The 14,670-nt window shown below is 40.5% G+C and overlaps 1 protein-coding gene across 1 annotated transcript; it reads left to right on the top strand. All coding sequences in view use genetic code 11, as the record gives it.

The window, feature by feature from the left end:
- Positions 1 to 2,049: 2,049 nt before the first annotated feature.
- On the top strand, positions 2,050 to 14,282 carry EGR_07657 (Short transient receptor potential channel; the record flags this gene model as incomplete). The annotated part of the gene is made up of 9 exons (XM_024496906.1): positions 2,050 to 2,234; positions 2,349 to 2,451; positions 3,282 to 3,365; positions 3,996 to 4,652; positions 6,274 to 6,447; positions 8,894 to 9,061; positions 10,981 to 11,212; positions 12,810 to 13,091; positions 14,206 to 14,282. 9 exons carry the CDS (start codon positions 2,050 to 2,052, stop codon positions 14,280 to 14,282), a joined length of 1,962 nt encoding a protein of 653 aa, XP_024348688.1.
- Positions 14,283 to 14,670: the final 388 nt, after the last annotated feature.

Below are 14,670 nucleotides of genomic sequence, written 5' to 3'. Positions count from 1 at the left end.
CAATAATAATTAGTCCTAGCTACTCCTCTTTACACCATTTACCTTTTTTTCTGTCTGTTTATTTATTTTGCATATATTTGTCTAATTGTATATTGTCACCAAGAAAAGTATCTTATAGCCTAAAGAAATCCCTTTAGGGAATGGAAGCGAGACGGTATGTCTCCTCATTCTGAAATCCGAATCTTTACACGATTACCTTTCTCAGTACTAATTACAGAATCTCAAGTTGAAAAGGACTTTCTTCTGCCAGATTAACTGACTAGTCTCAGATATTACCAAAGGAGGAGGGCCGAAGGATGTCTTGCTCAGCCTAGAGCTGCATCGAGTGAAGTGAACCGCTCTGTACACCAAAGGGGTTCATTCCTTAGAAGTTTGGGTTGGTCAGTGAGCAAAACACTTGCACCTGACTAAAGAAGTGTTCTTTTGCTTAATGTTTACTGCAACACAAAAGTCAATTTGCATCTCAAGTCAGTCATTGAATCAGCAGATGCTCCTATCCAAACGGCAGATATTTATCCCCTGAAGTGAATAAGTGTAGGACAAAAACCGGAAGTTTTAAACCTTGCTGTCACTTGTTAATGGATGGCATGTAACACTCAACTGCCTGGCAGCTTCTAAGAATTGTCACTTGCAGTTGGTGTGGGTGTGAGTGGTTTGCCTCATTCCCCTCGCCAAATGGTTCGTCACACATTACCCTCCAACTACTTTATCCTAGCTACTCTTCATTATTATCGCGAATGGAGAGTCGATACGTTGTTATGCTACTGCCGTCATTCAAGAAACATATTCACACTCTTGCATGCATCTTACAGATGCCTACAGGGGGCAAGAAATCAGTCATGTGAGCCATACCGCAATCTGCACATACTTTTCAGTCACTAGATAGCTGGAGCTTCAGTAAGGCCGATTTCTAGACCCCACATCATAACAAACACAAAGGCATCGAGCATTTACCCCATAGAAAAGTAATTTTAACGTCGCCTTCTTTACTAGCATCAGGGCTCTGACACACGACCCAGTTGCGTCCGTGTCAGTAGGGGTAACACTGAAGGTACTCATGGAATGTTTCCTACCTACTTTGCACAGGCTTCAAAAATTCCCTTCTAAGACCCTCTACAAGAGCACCCACAGAGTGGCGAAGTTTTGCATGCAAGACGTCCTTTCTAGGCGGATATGGAAGCTATGTTCTTTACAAAAAAATAACCTGCAAAGATAATTTTGTCATGCAAAAGTCCCACTTTTTTGAAGCGCAAAAGTAGAGTAAGTAGTGAGCTTTGCATTTTTTGCAACCACATGTCTATATCTTGCTTAGGCGTGAAGTTTGTCTGATAACGTTATTTAAGCGTTTTACTACATTACCGAGGTGTCGATGATTCACTCATTTCACTACCCAGTCAACAGGATCCACTATAAATTACCACCTGGAAAGAAATGACACAAATGACTCATTTCCCTCTTCGGCTTTTAACTCTAAATCTTCACTTTTGCCATTTTACATTAATTTTGACCACGAATTTATCTTTCATAGTCAAAAAAACAGTCTTTTGCCTCAATCTGTATTTGACATTTGCTGTCATGGAGAGAGCCGAGGTGAACTCGAGAGTACATATTGCCAGATTGACAACCCTTAGTGCCTGGCGAATTGTCAAAAGGGGTCTTTTATGCTAAACTAAAAAATTTAAGTTCAAAAACAGTGAGGTTATATAGAAATCGACTTTTTAGGTCAATTCGTTTTTAGATGTGAAATTCTACCAATAAAAGCAAATCTTAAGATATTATTAGCCATAATAAGCAATGACCTATCAAGAGAAAATACAGTAAATTAATATCCTTTTGTGCACCCCGAAAAATACGCCTTATTATACCAAAAGTAGGGGCAACAACTTTCATGACCATTACTTGATAGCCAATCAGAAATTCAGGAGGGCGACCAATCAGAGAGCATGAACTCTTATCTTTGAAATTCGAGCCATCAAGAGGGTCAAATGTGTAAATCGGAGAGTTGGGTTGCGTGACTCACGAAATCTGGACGACCGTAGCAATAGCTTTATGCACTATATTGTCAATTTGGCGGCCGCTCCCTTTGATATGGCCAAGGTGCAAAGTGAATCATCCTATCCTCTGTTAAGAAATTTCCCCAGATTTGAAAGCTTCTCCCAAATCAGCTCAACTGTTGCCAACTCCTCAAGAAATCAGCTGCACTCGGACTCCATGGATTTTGACCTCTTCAAGAGGTACACCCCTCTTTTATGTGATTTGATGATCGTCGGTGAAGGAACTACTCATCATTAATTTGACCTTGAATTCAGCTATGAAATGGATAATTGAACCCTTTTGCAATATTTTAGACCACTTCATGGATTTCAACTGAGTATGTCTGACTTGAAGGATGCAACGTCGGCCTCGAAGAAAGCGGCTGGGTGTTTATTTACAAATTTTGAAGATGTTAGGGTGAGTACACATTTTGAGACAATTACTTAGTGTTATTCATCATTTTTGCTGATTTTTTTCCCAAAAAGTCCTCTATTTTGGTGTGCACTATTGTTTCCGAAGTCAGGAATGCCAGCGATGTATTATAAGGATAAGCAATTTGGTCATCGTGAGTCTTAAGAGGGCTCCTTAGATCGCAGGACTAGAGATCCTATCGATGATTGGCTAGTGAAATTACTGACAGACATCACTGAAAGGGACTGACCTTGGTGCCTAAGACACCAAAAATACTTTTTACTTGCCTAAAAATGAGCAGAGTGGAGATTTTGATTAAGTATTTGAATACTTGTACCTTATATCCAAACACCATTCATTTGTTGTCTCGCAATGTTGGATATTAAGGTTTACAACATTGAGATTTTTTTCTCAATCTATCTAGGCGTTTAATAAAATTAAAATGTTAATTTGACTTTTATAAACTAATACAATTAATGGTTAGAACCTCTATAAAGAACAAGAAGATCGGAGACCTGGGGTCAGTTAATAATGCCTATTTTGGTAAAGCAAAGGTGTCAGGCAAGTTCACCTTCGAGAAGGCCAGCAACAAGTGTCAGAATGGCCAACAGTTTCCGTGATATACATGCTCTTTGAGCAGACAAAAATACATTACTGAAAGAGGATTCACACTTGTAAATGACTGTATGCTTCCGAGTTGTAAAATGAAATCTGTCCTTTCGCAGTTTTTTACAACTGAATTTTTCTTGTCGTGACTAGATTTATTAGCGTCAAGTGATCATAATACTGCAAAAGCATGCTTTAAATGTGCGCCTTTTTTCCTCTCCGCATCTCAGCGGGTCACTCACCGAGAACCGCATTCGGTGGACACTCGGCGAATTAATCATTCAGGAGGCGAAGGCAGTCCTAGTCGTAGAGGCGTGTGTTTAGCAAAAGTATAATTTCAATTTATCTGCTGAAATAATCGGGTTACAGAAAGAGAGGGAGGAGCAGTGCCATGATGGCGGTGATTTCATGGCGTGTAAATGCCACGCGAAGCACACAATATGCGGCAAATCCGGTTCTTCCCTAATTCTTTCAATTCACCCGTGGTGAAGTACCCTGCTGCCTGGGCAAATTTAAAATGAGCTCACGAAAGCTGGCAGTAAATTAAAAGTCTTCACACTCGTCAATCAATGAGGCTCACGAAAGGAAAGGTTTGGATACATTTGAAAGATAAATGGTTTTACTTTTGGATGTACATTTTAATACGCCCAATAAATGAAAAATTGAACTGAGCTAACCGCTTTTTTTAAGAAATACATAATTCCTGTAGTTTCTTTCGCAACAATTCGCCCAGCGTTGAAGGAGGTGTATCCATTGTAGTCAAGACACCTCACTTCAATTGTTTTAATATGGACTCAGAGGATAATAGATGCCTCCTTTAAAACCCAAATAAATTCATTTATTTGACTGTGACAGGCTCATATGGAATGTGACTTTAAATTATTCCTAATCAACTTTTAGCGTTTGGATATAAGCTATTCAAAAAGCCCCACTTTTGTTTGTAGTTAACGGATGAAGAACGGGTCTACCTAAATGCGGCTTCAATAGGTGATGTGGGAGTTATTCGCATGTCACTCGAGGACGCCGACTCGTCCCCCAATTTCAATGTCAACTGTGTCGACTACATGGGACGAAACGCTCTTCACCTCGCCGTTGATTCGGAGAACATTGAGGCCATTGAAATGCTCCTCGATAAGCTCTCCTTCGAGTGCATTGAAGAGGCTCTGCTACATGGAATCTCAAAGGGTCTGGTGAAAATTGTTCGTGTGATCATCGAGCATCCCAACTATATGGCCTGTGAGGAGAGATTAAAGCGAGTTGATTCCAAAAACTCCTTCTTTCGTACCACCGAAAAGAGCCAATTTTCACCTGATATTACGCCGCTAATCCTCTCCGCACACTACAACAATCATGAGATGGTACAAATGTTTCTGTCTCGTTCACACACTATTGAGAAACCGCATCCCATCTCATGCCAATGCACAGATTGCCAATTGAAGCAGGACTACGACTCCCTGAAACGGTCGCGGTCTCGACTTAACGCCTATCGAGCCCTAGCCAGTCCCGCCTACATGGCACTCAGTTCCCCTGATCCCATCATGGCAACATTTGAACTGCGTCAAGAAATGATGAAATTGGCGGAGATAGAGAAGGAATTCAAGGTTCGACCATTGTTAAAGTTGTTAGGGGGAAAAATCGCCCCATAAAACTGTGAAATGATTTTGCAATCAGAAAGTGGGAATGTTTCTTGTCTCTGCAAATGACAGGCCTTTGTTTAAACATTCCTCGAGTGATTGCAGAGGCAGTATTGCCGCGAGGAGTAACTTGGGAAACCTTAGACATGACGAGTGCCTGCTAGCATCCCCCATAGCGATACCTCTGTTGTGGGCCGGAGTGGGCGAATCGAGGATTTTGACTGCAAGCTGGAAAAACTTCAGATATGTATTTTTTAAAAAGACGAATAAATTATAATAACTTCAGAAGTAAATGTGAGATGGTTGCGATAGAGCCACACACTATAATCTGTTATCTTAGTCACCAGCCTTCTCTGTAGCTGGAACCCTCCTACTTTTCAGGTTCTGTTGATACACGTCCTGACTTACGGCAATGCTAAAAATGACCTCATTCTAAAAGCTCTTCTTCTTAAAAGAACGATTTTAGAGTAAATAAGGCCTTAACCCCGGTTGTTGTCAACTTTTCACGTCTTAGGCTGTCAACTAAAGCAATGACCTGTCGCAATCGACAGCCCCATGGCAACTCAAGCATGTTGAGAGTAGAGCTGACGGAAGGCTCACATCGGAGGTAATCATAAAAATTGACGCAATAATAGAGCAAGATTCAATTATTCTCGCAGCAGTGATGGTGGGAGGGAAGGTCCGCTCATTCAAATTGATCACAGGGTTCAAGCACTCATTTGTGTGGAACCCCCTTTAGCCTATAATAGGTCTAGAGAAGCCTACCTCCTTTTTGTCATTCACGATCAGGTTGTATGGTATACCCTCTGGTAAAATAGATCCATACCTTATAAAGCAGCCTACCTTTTTGCTATCTTTCGGGAACAGGGGGTGAGAAATGGGTGCAAAGCCTGAGAGTCGGTAATCATCTATCCAAGCAAAGTAAAACAGACCATAATATTCTTTAAAATTTAAGAAGTTTGTATAAAAAGTGTTTTATTCAACGCACAGCATGCTTAGCAAATAGGGCAACAGGTAAAGCTGTTTGGGGGAAACTTCTGTACCCAAAATCAGTCCTCTGATTCCCCCGTTTTTATCAAACGAAATCAGTGGCTTTTTCCCCTTTACAAGAATGAGCCCATTTTACATTTTTAACAATCGTCCCAAAATTAATCTTTACTCCTTAAAATGACTGCTTACTCTTGGATGATTTTCTTTGCAAAATCTTTTGCATCTCATATCTAATCAAGCGGTGCTAAATCAACGTCTTTGATTGAAACAGCGGTGGTAAGGCTGAATTTAAAAAAGGTCGTTTCATACGTCTCCCCTTAAGTTCATAGATGGTATCGTTTAGGAGAAAAACCGCTCCCATATCTCCAATTCATTTTCTGCTAGCAAGAGAAAAGCAGGGTATTAATGTTTAGGAACGGGTAAGACTGCCTGAAGACAATAATTACTACAATTATTTATTCTTCTAATTTTGCAATTTAGTGCTCATGCTGCAGCAATGCTATTCGTGACGTTGCTGGTTTGAAAGATGCCTCAATTCGATGTCCCTCTCCCCTCTGCCTGAACCGCTGACCCATCACTTGCCACGTCTTGCTTTTAGAGGGAGTACCTGACCCTGGTTGAACAATGCATGAATTTCGCCTGTGAAATGATGGATTTGTGTCGTGGAACCCAGGAGGTCGAAGCTGTCATTTCGGACTTTCTCGAGGATGGCGCTAATGTTCGCGATCCCCTTGGCAGACTGCGATTGGCCATTCGATTTGAGGAGAAAAAGGTGAAATATTGCCTCTCACTGATATCTTCTCATATGACTTATTTTTTGGTGGATTTCTGAGGTTTTATCTCCTACACAAACAACCACACTCTGCATGCATTCAATCGGAGAAGGGGGGGTGAATAAACACATTTGATTTATGAGCTATAAGAAAAAATCATGTATTTTTGCCCATATTCTCAGGAAGATTTCATCAGTACTTTTGGAGCTTTAAAAGTAACAAACTTCTTATTGTTGTTTAAAACTTCAGGAAGCTGTAATAAATGCAAGTAAGGTCCTTTTTTCTACTGCAATCGGTAATGCTCACGCTCACCGAATTGAAGGGGTCTCTACGTTGAGCCTTGTCAAAGCAGTTGCCCCCTTCACCCCGGCAAAAGTGAAGTCGCTAGGGGGTAGCTATTCACCGCATCTACGTAGATGCAATCAAAGCATTATCTAGCAATTGGACGTACGCCACCAGCATAATAGCCTATACGGAAGTTGGAGCGTAAAATCGGTACATTTCCACATTTCCTGTATGCTTTATCCACCTCATATTATTGAATCTTAAAAGAAAGGTAAATGAATAATTTTAAATGAGAGGCTGATGTACCAAAGGGCACAAAAAATGCACAGATGTGAGCGCATCTGACAACCAAAGAATGAGTGAAAGTGCGGTGAAAAAGAGTGGATGATGTGCATCTACCCGCGTCTTTGAAGAAGGTGATTTGCAAACTCAACTAAAGGTACAAATGAAACAAGGGCAGTTACAGGGAAAAGTGGCAAAGTTCTCTCCCCTAAATCACACCGAGAGGTTATCAACTGTCTGGAGGGACTTAGTGACAGTCGGAGTCTTTTTTTTTACGGCAGGAACGAGATGATGATGAATTATTAGCTCTATATGGAAGTGAGTAACGCTGAAAAATCCTTTTTTTTACAAAGTACCTTAGGTGAGTTAAGTAACGCTGGCAATTTAACATGATTTCTGTGATTAGTATGCAGCCTGGGTTGAGGAGACCAAAAGATGTAAGACCTTTGAAAATTTGCCTTAATTTGGGGTAAAATTGATTACACCTAAAGGCTTGCCTTCCTAAAAGGCGAAAAATGAATTTTTGGATAGACGAAAGTGACGCAGACAGAACGTCGCGTCCTGATTTGGGTCTCCGGATTTTAGACCACACGCTAAACATTGGCAATTTTTCCGACCAAATAGGGCCGTGCGGTTTTTAACGATGAAAGCAAACTTTGTGTATTGGAATAGCTGTCAGCTTACCCCGTGCTCCTAATCCACCCATACGCCTACTCACCACTGTTTTTCACATTTGACCAGAAGTGGACATGAAGGGGTGGGTACCTCGGTGTTGTGAGATAGTGACCAGATGGTTTGAAAATCATCCAGTCGTGTGTTCATTTCGGTCAACAAACGTCGGACTACTAGAACACAAAAGCCACTTTTCATTACAAATCAGTCGATCCGTGAACCAGCAATTCCATTCGATCAGCACACTTTCAATGGATAGCTCCTGGAAGCACCTTCCATGGCTTCCTCTGTGAATGTAGGCCTAGACATCACTCAAATTGCTTACTTATCATCAATGGATATGTATGTGAACGCTGATACTATTAAGATCCCAGCTAGAATAGTCATTGCTGACAGTGAGGGTACACTAAGGGTACGGCTTGTGCATGCATCATTGCTGGCTGGACTGCTAGATTTCTTAACTAGACGCCATTCTCACTTATTTGTATCTTCCTTGAATGACCTTGACCTTAAGGTGGTCAGTAGTACAAAGTGGTTGTGTCTGCCTAATACTGGCTAATGGGAAGCACCGATCGGGGAATATTTAAGAATGTCTAGGAACTCAATTTTCGGACGCATAAATTTTTTTTTGCAATGCATCCATCTTTGGGTGCTACGCAAGAGGCTTCTTCGATGGGCAGCAAATTTAAGCCCTCTCCACTTTCCGAATGGTAGTCCGTCTTCCAAAGTAAATAATCTTCCCCAAAGGTATCGCGGAAAAGCAAGGTAATGCATTTTCTTGCTTCTTCATATAATCCACTAAGCAGTAGGTCTCCATCTACCCACATAAATTGTGTCTTTGCCTGAAGACATAAATAAACCAGATCGGTGATGTCCATATGTCCACCTACACTCATGGGAGCTTTACATGCTATGCATTAAGTTAATCCCACTTAAAACGGCCTCCCGCATCCCCCTTTCTGGAGACGGAAAAACTAGCATAGAAGCTTAATTTCCTAGTGGTAATTTCTCCTTGTCTTGTGAGAGAGCTTCCTGCACCTGAAAAGAAGCACAAGCAGTTACTGCCAACTGTATTCGACGTTTCCTCATCTATGACAGTCCTCACGATTTTAAATCTCCTTCCAATTCTTCATAAGACTACATTTTTGTTCTTCTTTGTTTCTTAATGTCTATGTGGACCTAAAAATCTCTTGACATGCCTTGTAGTTTGTTGCTCATCCAAACTGTCAACAGTACCTCACAAGTATCTGGTACGGTTCAGAGACGGCGTTTCTTCAGTCCTGGACACTGATGCGTAAAATTGGACTGTCAATTCTTGCGATGCCTCTACTTCCACTGATCTGTGTCCTCTACATTGTTTTACCTTCAGCTGAAGTACGTCAAAATCCTTGTTTCGCATGAGTAGACATTCAACTTTGTGCACTGCTAAGATAAAAACAAAATAAAACTTTGGATTATAATTTCACTACAGTACTATCTAATATAGAATGGCGAGATTTGATTTGCTCTATCCTTGCTCACTTAACTTCACCTTCAGATGTGGCATTTTTTTCGGTAGGACTCGTGTACCCCACGACCAACCAGAATTGGATCAGTGAGTTCAATTATCCCGCAACGGGTTCTTTTCTCTAAAAAATTTATATTTTATCAAAATTCGACTTATTTTGTTATTCTTTTAAATTACTACGAAGAAGTACATCTTGATTTGGCATTTACGCACCACTCCCCACTCTCTATAAGTGCCGTACTGGCATATTGCTATTGGAGGTCTCATGTCCATATCATACAGCTGTTTCCCATCACATGGACACATTTAGTGCCTGTTTTGGATGATGGACTGTTTGGCCAAACTCACCACTTGATGTGTCACCGTGGCCGAAGCTGGCTAAAATATAGCGGATATTCCGCGGATGGGCGTGTGAAGACTGCTTGACTAATTAGACTGTTAGGCAGTGTCAAATAGGCTTGACAGTTCTCATAATTCAGGCGCGTTTATTGTGCACGCTTTAATCCACCTAAGTATACTGCGTAACGATTAGTTTTAGCCCGATAACCCTATAATTACGGCATATAAAATACACAATTTTCAGTCAGCGCTAAACAAGACAACGCCAAAGAAGTGAAGAGTATTCGCTTTTCCTCCCGAGTTAAACTATTAATTCCTCTTCACCCATTGGGAATTCATTTTTTTCTTCTAACCTTAAGAATGATCAATTTCCGAAGCGCAAATTAAAAGCAGTTTTTCACGCATTGTCAACAAAGACTATACTGCAAGTGGGGAAGGAAAAGATTGTCCCCTAAGAGTAATGCCTAAGTGATCTCGGATAGACCGCTTTAAAAATAGGGCTTCTGTAAACAAATACTTTATGTTTTTTTTTCCAGTAAATCCCAAGTTTAATGCTCGGATCGCATTTAAAACTGTACCTTAAATGCAAAACCACATCTTATATACTACTTACATTAAATGAGTTACCATACCAATGTGTGGCCGCGCCACCGAGTATGGTCATAATCATTGACTCGACTGCACAGTTCTACCAATGAGAAAGGCTTGACAAAAGCTTGCTGATGTGGAATTCTATTTATTTCAAAAAAAGGGAGAAAAGGTCAGTTTTAAAATTGACAAAGAAAGTGTTAATAAAACGGAATTGGGAGAGAGCATGCAATTGTTGTGCGTGTGAAACGATGCAGTCGGGAAATGAGTGAATAAAAACGAAAACTTGAGAGCAAAAACCATTTTATACGTTTTGAAGAAGGGGGGAGTGTGCGTCTACTCGGTAACCTTTGCGAGAGGCTTGATCATTCCCTTTTCCTGCAGACCCTCTAGCTTGTGTGGCCTCGCCTTAACAATGCCCTCTGTATGAGGGTCGCCCTATTAATTTTTGCTTTCTTTTAATCCAAGTCAAGATTTGAAGCTCTAAAAAGCGAAAATTCTACTGCGCTCATCAAACGGAATGTCAAGCTGCTAATGTTCATTGTGGGTAAAATGAGGTTCATCAAAGTGATAAAATGTTCTAATTTTATGCCAAAAGGAAGCAGTTTGCTTCTATGTGTAATTCGCTAATCGTACTTTTGACAAATTAGATTCCTTTGCTGTAAACGCAAGGATTTATTTGGTATTTTCTTGAGGAAATATGAGACTTCTTATGTTAAACGTGCGTTACTGGAATAAAACTTCTTTATCATCATGATTTCTGCTGGGATGGGAAACACAAGCATAAAACGAGTATCGTGTGCCTACACTTTTATGCCTTTGACTTATTCGGATCTCGGTGTCTTTCCTCCTCTTGCAGCTAACTCGAGCGATGCGATGTCCCGCAACCAAATTCGCCACTCACTGTATATCTCACTTCCTCTTTCTCATTCTGCTCTCAGCAGCCACCTTTCGGTTAGAGGAGAACTATGACATCCATGAAGACTACAATGCAGATGAACGGACTGTACGATCGTGGTTAGAGCAGAATTTTCGTCCCAACAAGGCCATTATCACTCATGTGCAAGTCTGCATAGTCCTATGGATTGCAGGTACGATTCCACAACAAAAATTGCTAACTAGGCTTAAGGATTCTTATCCAAAAATTAATAGCGTGGACTTAAACCCCGATGTACTACCAGTATACCCGTGAGGTGCCAATTCCAAGTTGCAATAGATCTGAGTTAGTGACTACTTAAAAGTCATCTAATGGAGGCAAAAGCGGAAGTATCATAAATATTTATGAAGGCAATTGTTTGTGAATGGAAAAAATGCCTATTTTAATGGCTCTCTACAAAAAACCGTCTAAGTAAGGCGGATTTACACAAGAGAGAAGGGAATTAACAAATCTTAATTGCCACTATAAATCAAGTTAAGTTTCCGGTCTGATTAAGATGAACTCGTTCACTTATTCACACCTAAATCACACATACGTAAAGTTGATATTTATGAATTATTTGAGACACTAAAGTCGAATTGATGGAGGTATTCTTTGCTTTCCAAACTGTCTTTTCATAAATAAAAGCCTGTTTTCTGCTGACCGAACACCTAGCAGTGGATGTGTGTTTCAAGGTGAATGGAGGAAGTCTCCACAAATAGTTTATTCAACCTCTACCTGTTCGCGGACAAGACCTTTTTTCCTTGCAACTGAACAATTATTCCTTACAAAATTGTTATTAGTGACTCGGGCGTTTATTTTACAGCTTGCTTATTTTTTTAAAGAAAGGGTAAAAGCTGTTAGAATTGTACCCTGACTAGTAAAATATGCCAGAAAAAGAAAGGGAAGAATGCATTCTTGTGGTTTAACAACTTGTCCGTGAGGATTGTGTCATGTGCTGTTTGCATCCAACTTGATGCTTGTCGAACGATTTCTTGCTTCTCCGTAGACAATGATGGTTGGTTTTTTCGCGTTTCTAAATAAGTCCAGCACTCCCCGATCTGCTGATGAGGGAGCTCCCTTGAGACCACCACTTTTGGAAGGCGGCATTTAAATAGCGGAAAGGAAAGAATCCACTGGTGGAATGTTGCAGCAGCTAGACAGGTCAACGACAACTGAACATGAATAATAGGTCAATTTCAATAGGAATTTTTTTCTCTCTACTAGAGTCCTCGATAGCTTATACTTCTTAAGTGGTTCTTTGAGAGATCCAGCCTTCAACTAGCTTATTCCCCACGATTTACTCCTTTGTAAAATTTGCTCAAACATCTCATCCTTCTTTTCTTTAAAGCCTATAACATAAGTTTTAATTTGACTTTTCATGACATTGGTGGGTGGAGAAAAAACTTCTCTTCAATGCCATCGCCTGAAAAATCAAGATTGACGAAATTGCACCGAATTAACTGAAATAGTCTAAATTGTGGGTGGAAGACGTTAAATGAATAAATTTCACTTTTTGGATTTCTTAGAATTGTAAATAAACTCTCCCAAAAGCAGAGTTGGCTGTTTCTTTTTTTAAATACCAGCTTTGGCAGTGGGAAGTTGCATGGAGGATCACTCGAGGAGGCCATAAATGGGGACCTTAAAATACACTCACACTCCTGAAATTATCTGGCTTCTAAGTTGCAAGAGCCGAGAGTTAGTGCCCTAGTCAAAAGTGTAGCTGAATTCTCCCTTCATTTCTTTCTTCTACTCTATTATCTCCTTGAAAGGTCATTTTGTTGCGGAGATGAAGCATATCTACTACGCCGGATTGCGGAGTTATATGATGAGTGCCTACAACATCTTCATCTACTGCATCCTTGCGCTTTACATGTGCAGCTACACCCTGCGAATCATTGTATATGGATGGGTGCGTGACTCCGATGTCTTCTTTAATGCAACGAATCGCATTGAGGAGTTGATCCAGCGCAACGAGAGTCGTCTGGTCAAACCCATGGTGGAGGGATGGAAAAGCTCAACACAAACGTCAGCCAGTTACTTCATCGAGGCCTGTGAGCTTGTTTTCCCTACTTTTTTTCATGTAAAGGTACATTTTTATGAATTATAAAGGCGTACGAGTCTATAGATAGCCTGAAGAAGGCGTGGGAGATGTGCAAGGCCGCATGTCATTACGGGAGAGGAACTGGAATTGAATTATTGTAGATCGTCTCATAGATAGCCTTTTTTCTAGCATGTTTTATTTAAAAAGGCTATTTTTTGAATGTTCTCCTATCTACAGTCAACTCATCCCTTGTGCTAATTACAGGCATTAATTGCAAAACACGATGCGAGATGGCGTCTACCCGTTTCTTTCCAATTTAGTGCCTCTATTCTAGTCGCCAATCTCGTTTGTTCTTAGATGCCTACGTCATGCAGAAGTTTCAAGTCTCTGAACTTTGCCACTCACAGCATTATGCGCGGTTTGCCTATAGACAGGTCGGAAGACTTCACCCACGTATCCTGAACCTGAAATTAGGATCCCCATTAAATTTGACGCATTTTACCTGCCTCACCGATTGTAAGCCTCCACTCCTCTTTAATGTCGCTAATCACGTAAAAAGTTGCAAATCCATTCGGGCACCAGTCAAATAAAGGCGTAATCACAATCCGACCTATTGTTTGTTGAGCACGAATAAACCTCGAGGACTTCATGAATATGGAAGCAGTTTTCTTGAAAGCCCACAGAATCAGTGTATGGTGCTTTTTGTCACCTCCTTGGAAGCCGAACGGTCTTTGCAATTGAAAACTTTCAAACTTTGAGAGATTTTAATATAAAGCCTAAGTAATTAAGAGTCCATAAGTCTTTAGTAGGGTAAAAAGCCCTCTGGGCTACTGTCTGACCCAGTGGGTGGTTTGGCTAAACTAAAAGGAAAGGCTTTAAAAATATCCATCATTAAAATGCATTTTGGTTTACTTTTACCCCTCAAATTGTTTAAAATAGTGCATTTCGGATAAAGTGGGGCTAAAAAAGAAAGATCCAACCACTGAAAGGATGCACGTCTTTAAAGTTTCCTCTATAATTTCCCACACTTCAAGTCCGAAAATTAGGTTTCTTAAATTACCAAATTCATTTTGTTCACTTTTTGTCTGCTGTGGATAAAAGCCTTCCTTCCTCCCTTCCATCAGGGGTGAAGGCAACTTCGATGGAAGAGGAATCATCTAACTTTTCTATGATGACGCTTTTTACAGAAAGTCGGACCTAGGCAAGAGCGACTTCGAAAATATTCTTAAGATTAACTTCATCTACACCTACTCTACATTCCCCTGGATTAAATTACTCTCTAAAAGCTGCCAGTGAAGATTTTGACTCAAAAAATCAACCCGCTTAACTCACAGCGACTTAATGGTGTTTAAAATCGTAAACACAGCTTAGCTAAGATCACATAGGTGTCAAAGCTACCGCTAAGTCGTCAGCCGTGAATGGAAAAAGAACCTGTTTTACTTTTGTTTCTGCAATTAGGTACTTTTACCTGGATAAGAAACACTAAATTAGTGAAAAGGTGCATTTATGGAGAAAGTACATCAAGACAGAAGGAGGTGTAACACTCCAGTTTCTTTGCCCCCAACACGCCCATCGTAAAGACCACGGTG

The sequence above is a fragment of the Echinococcus granulosus genome, assembly GCF_000524195.1.
Source record: "Echinococcus granulosus chromosome Unknown EG_S00083, whole genome shotgun sequence".
NCBI classification, from domain to species: domain Eukaryota; kingdom Metazoa; phylum Platyhelminthes; class Cestoda; order Cyclophyllidea; family Taeniidae; genus Echinococcus; species Echinococcus granulosus.
Note: the sequence above shows the minus strand (reverse complement) of the source record. Positions and strands in the feature narration are given on the sequence as shown.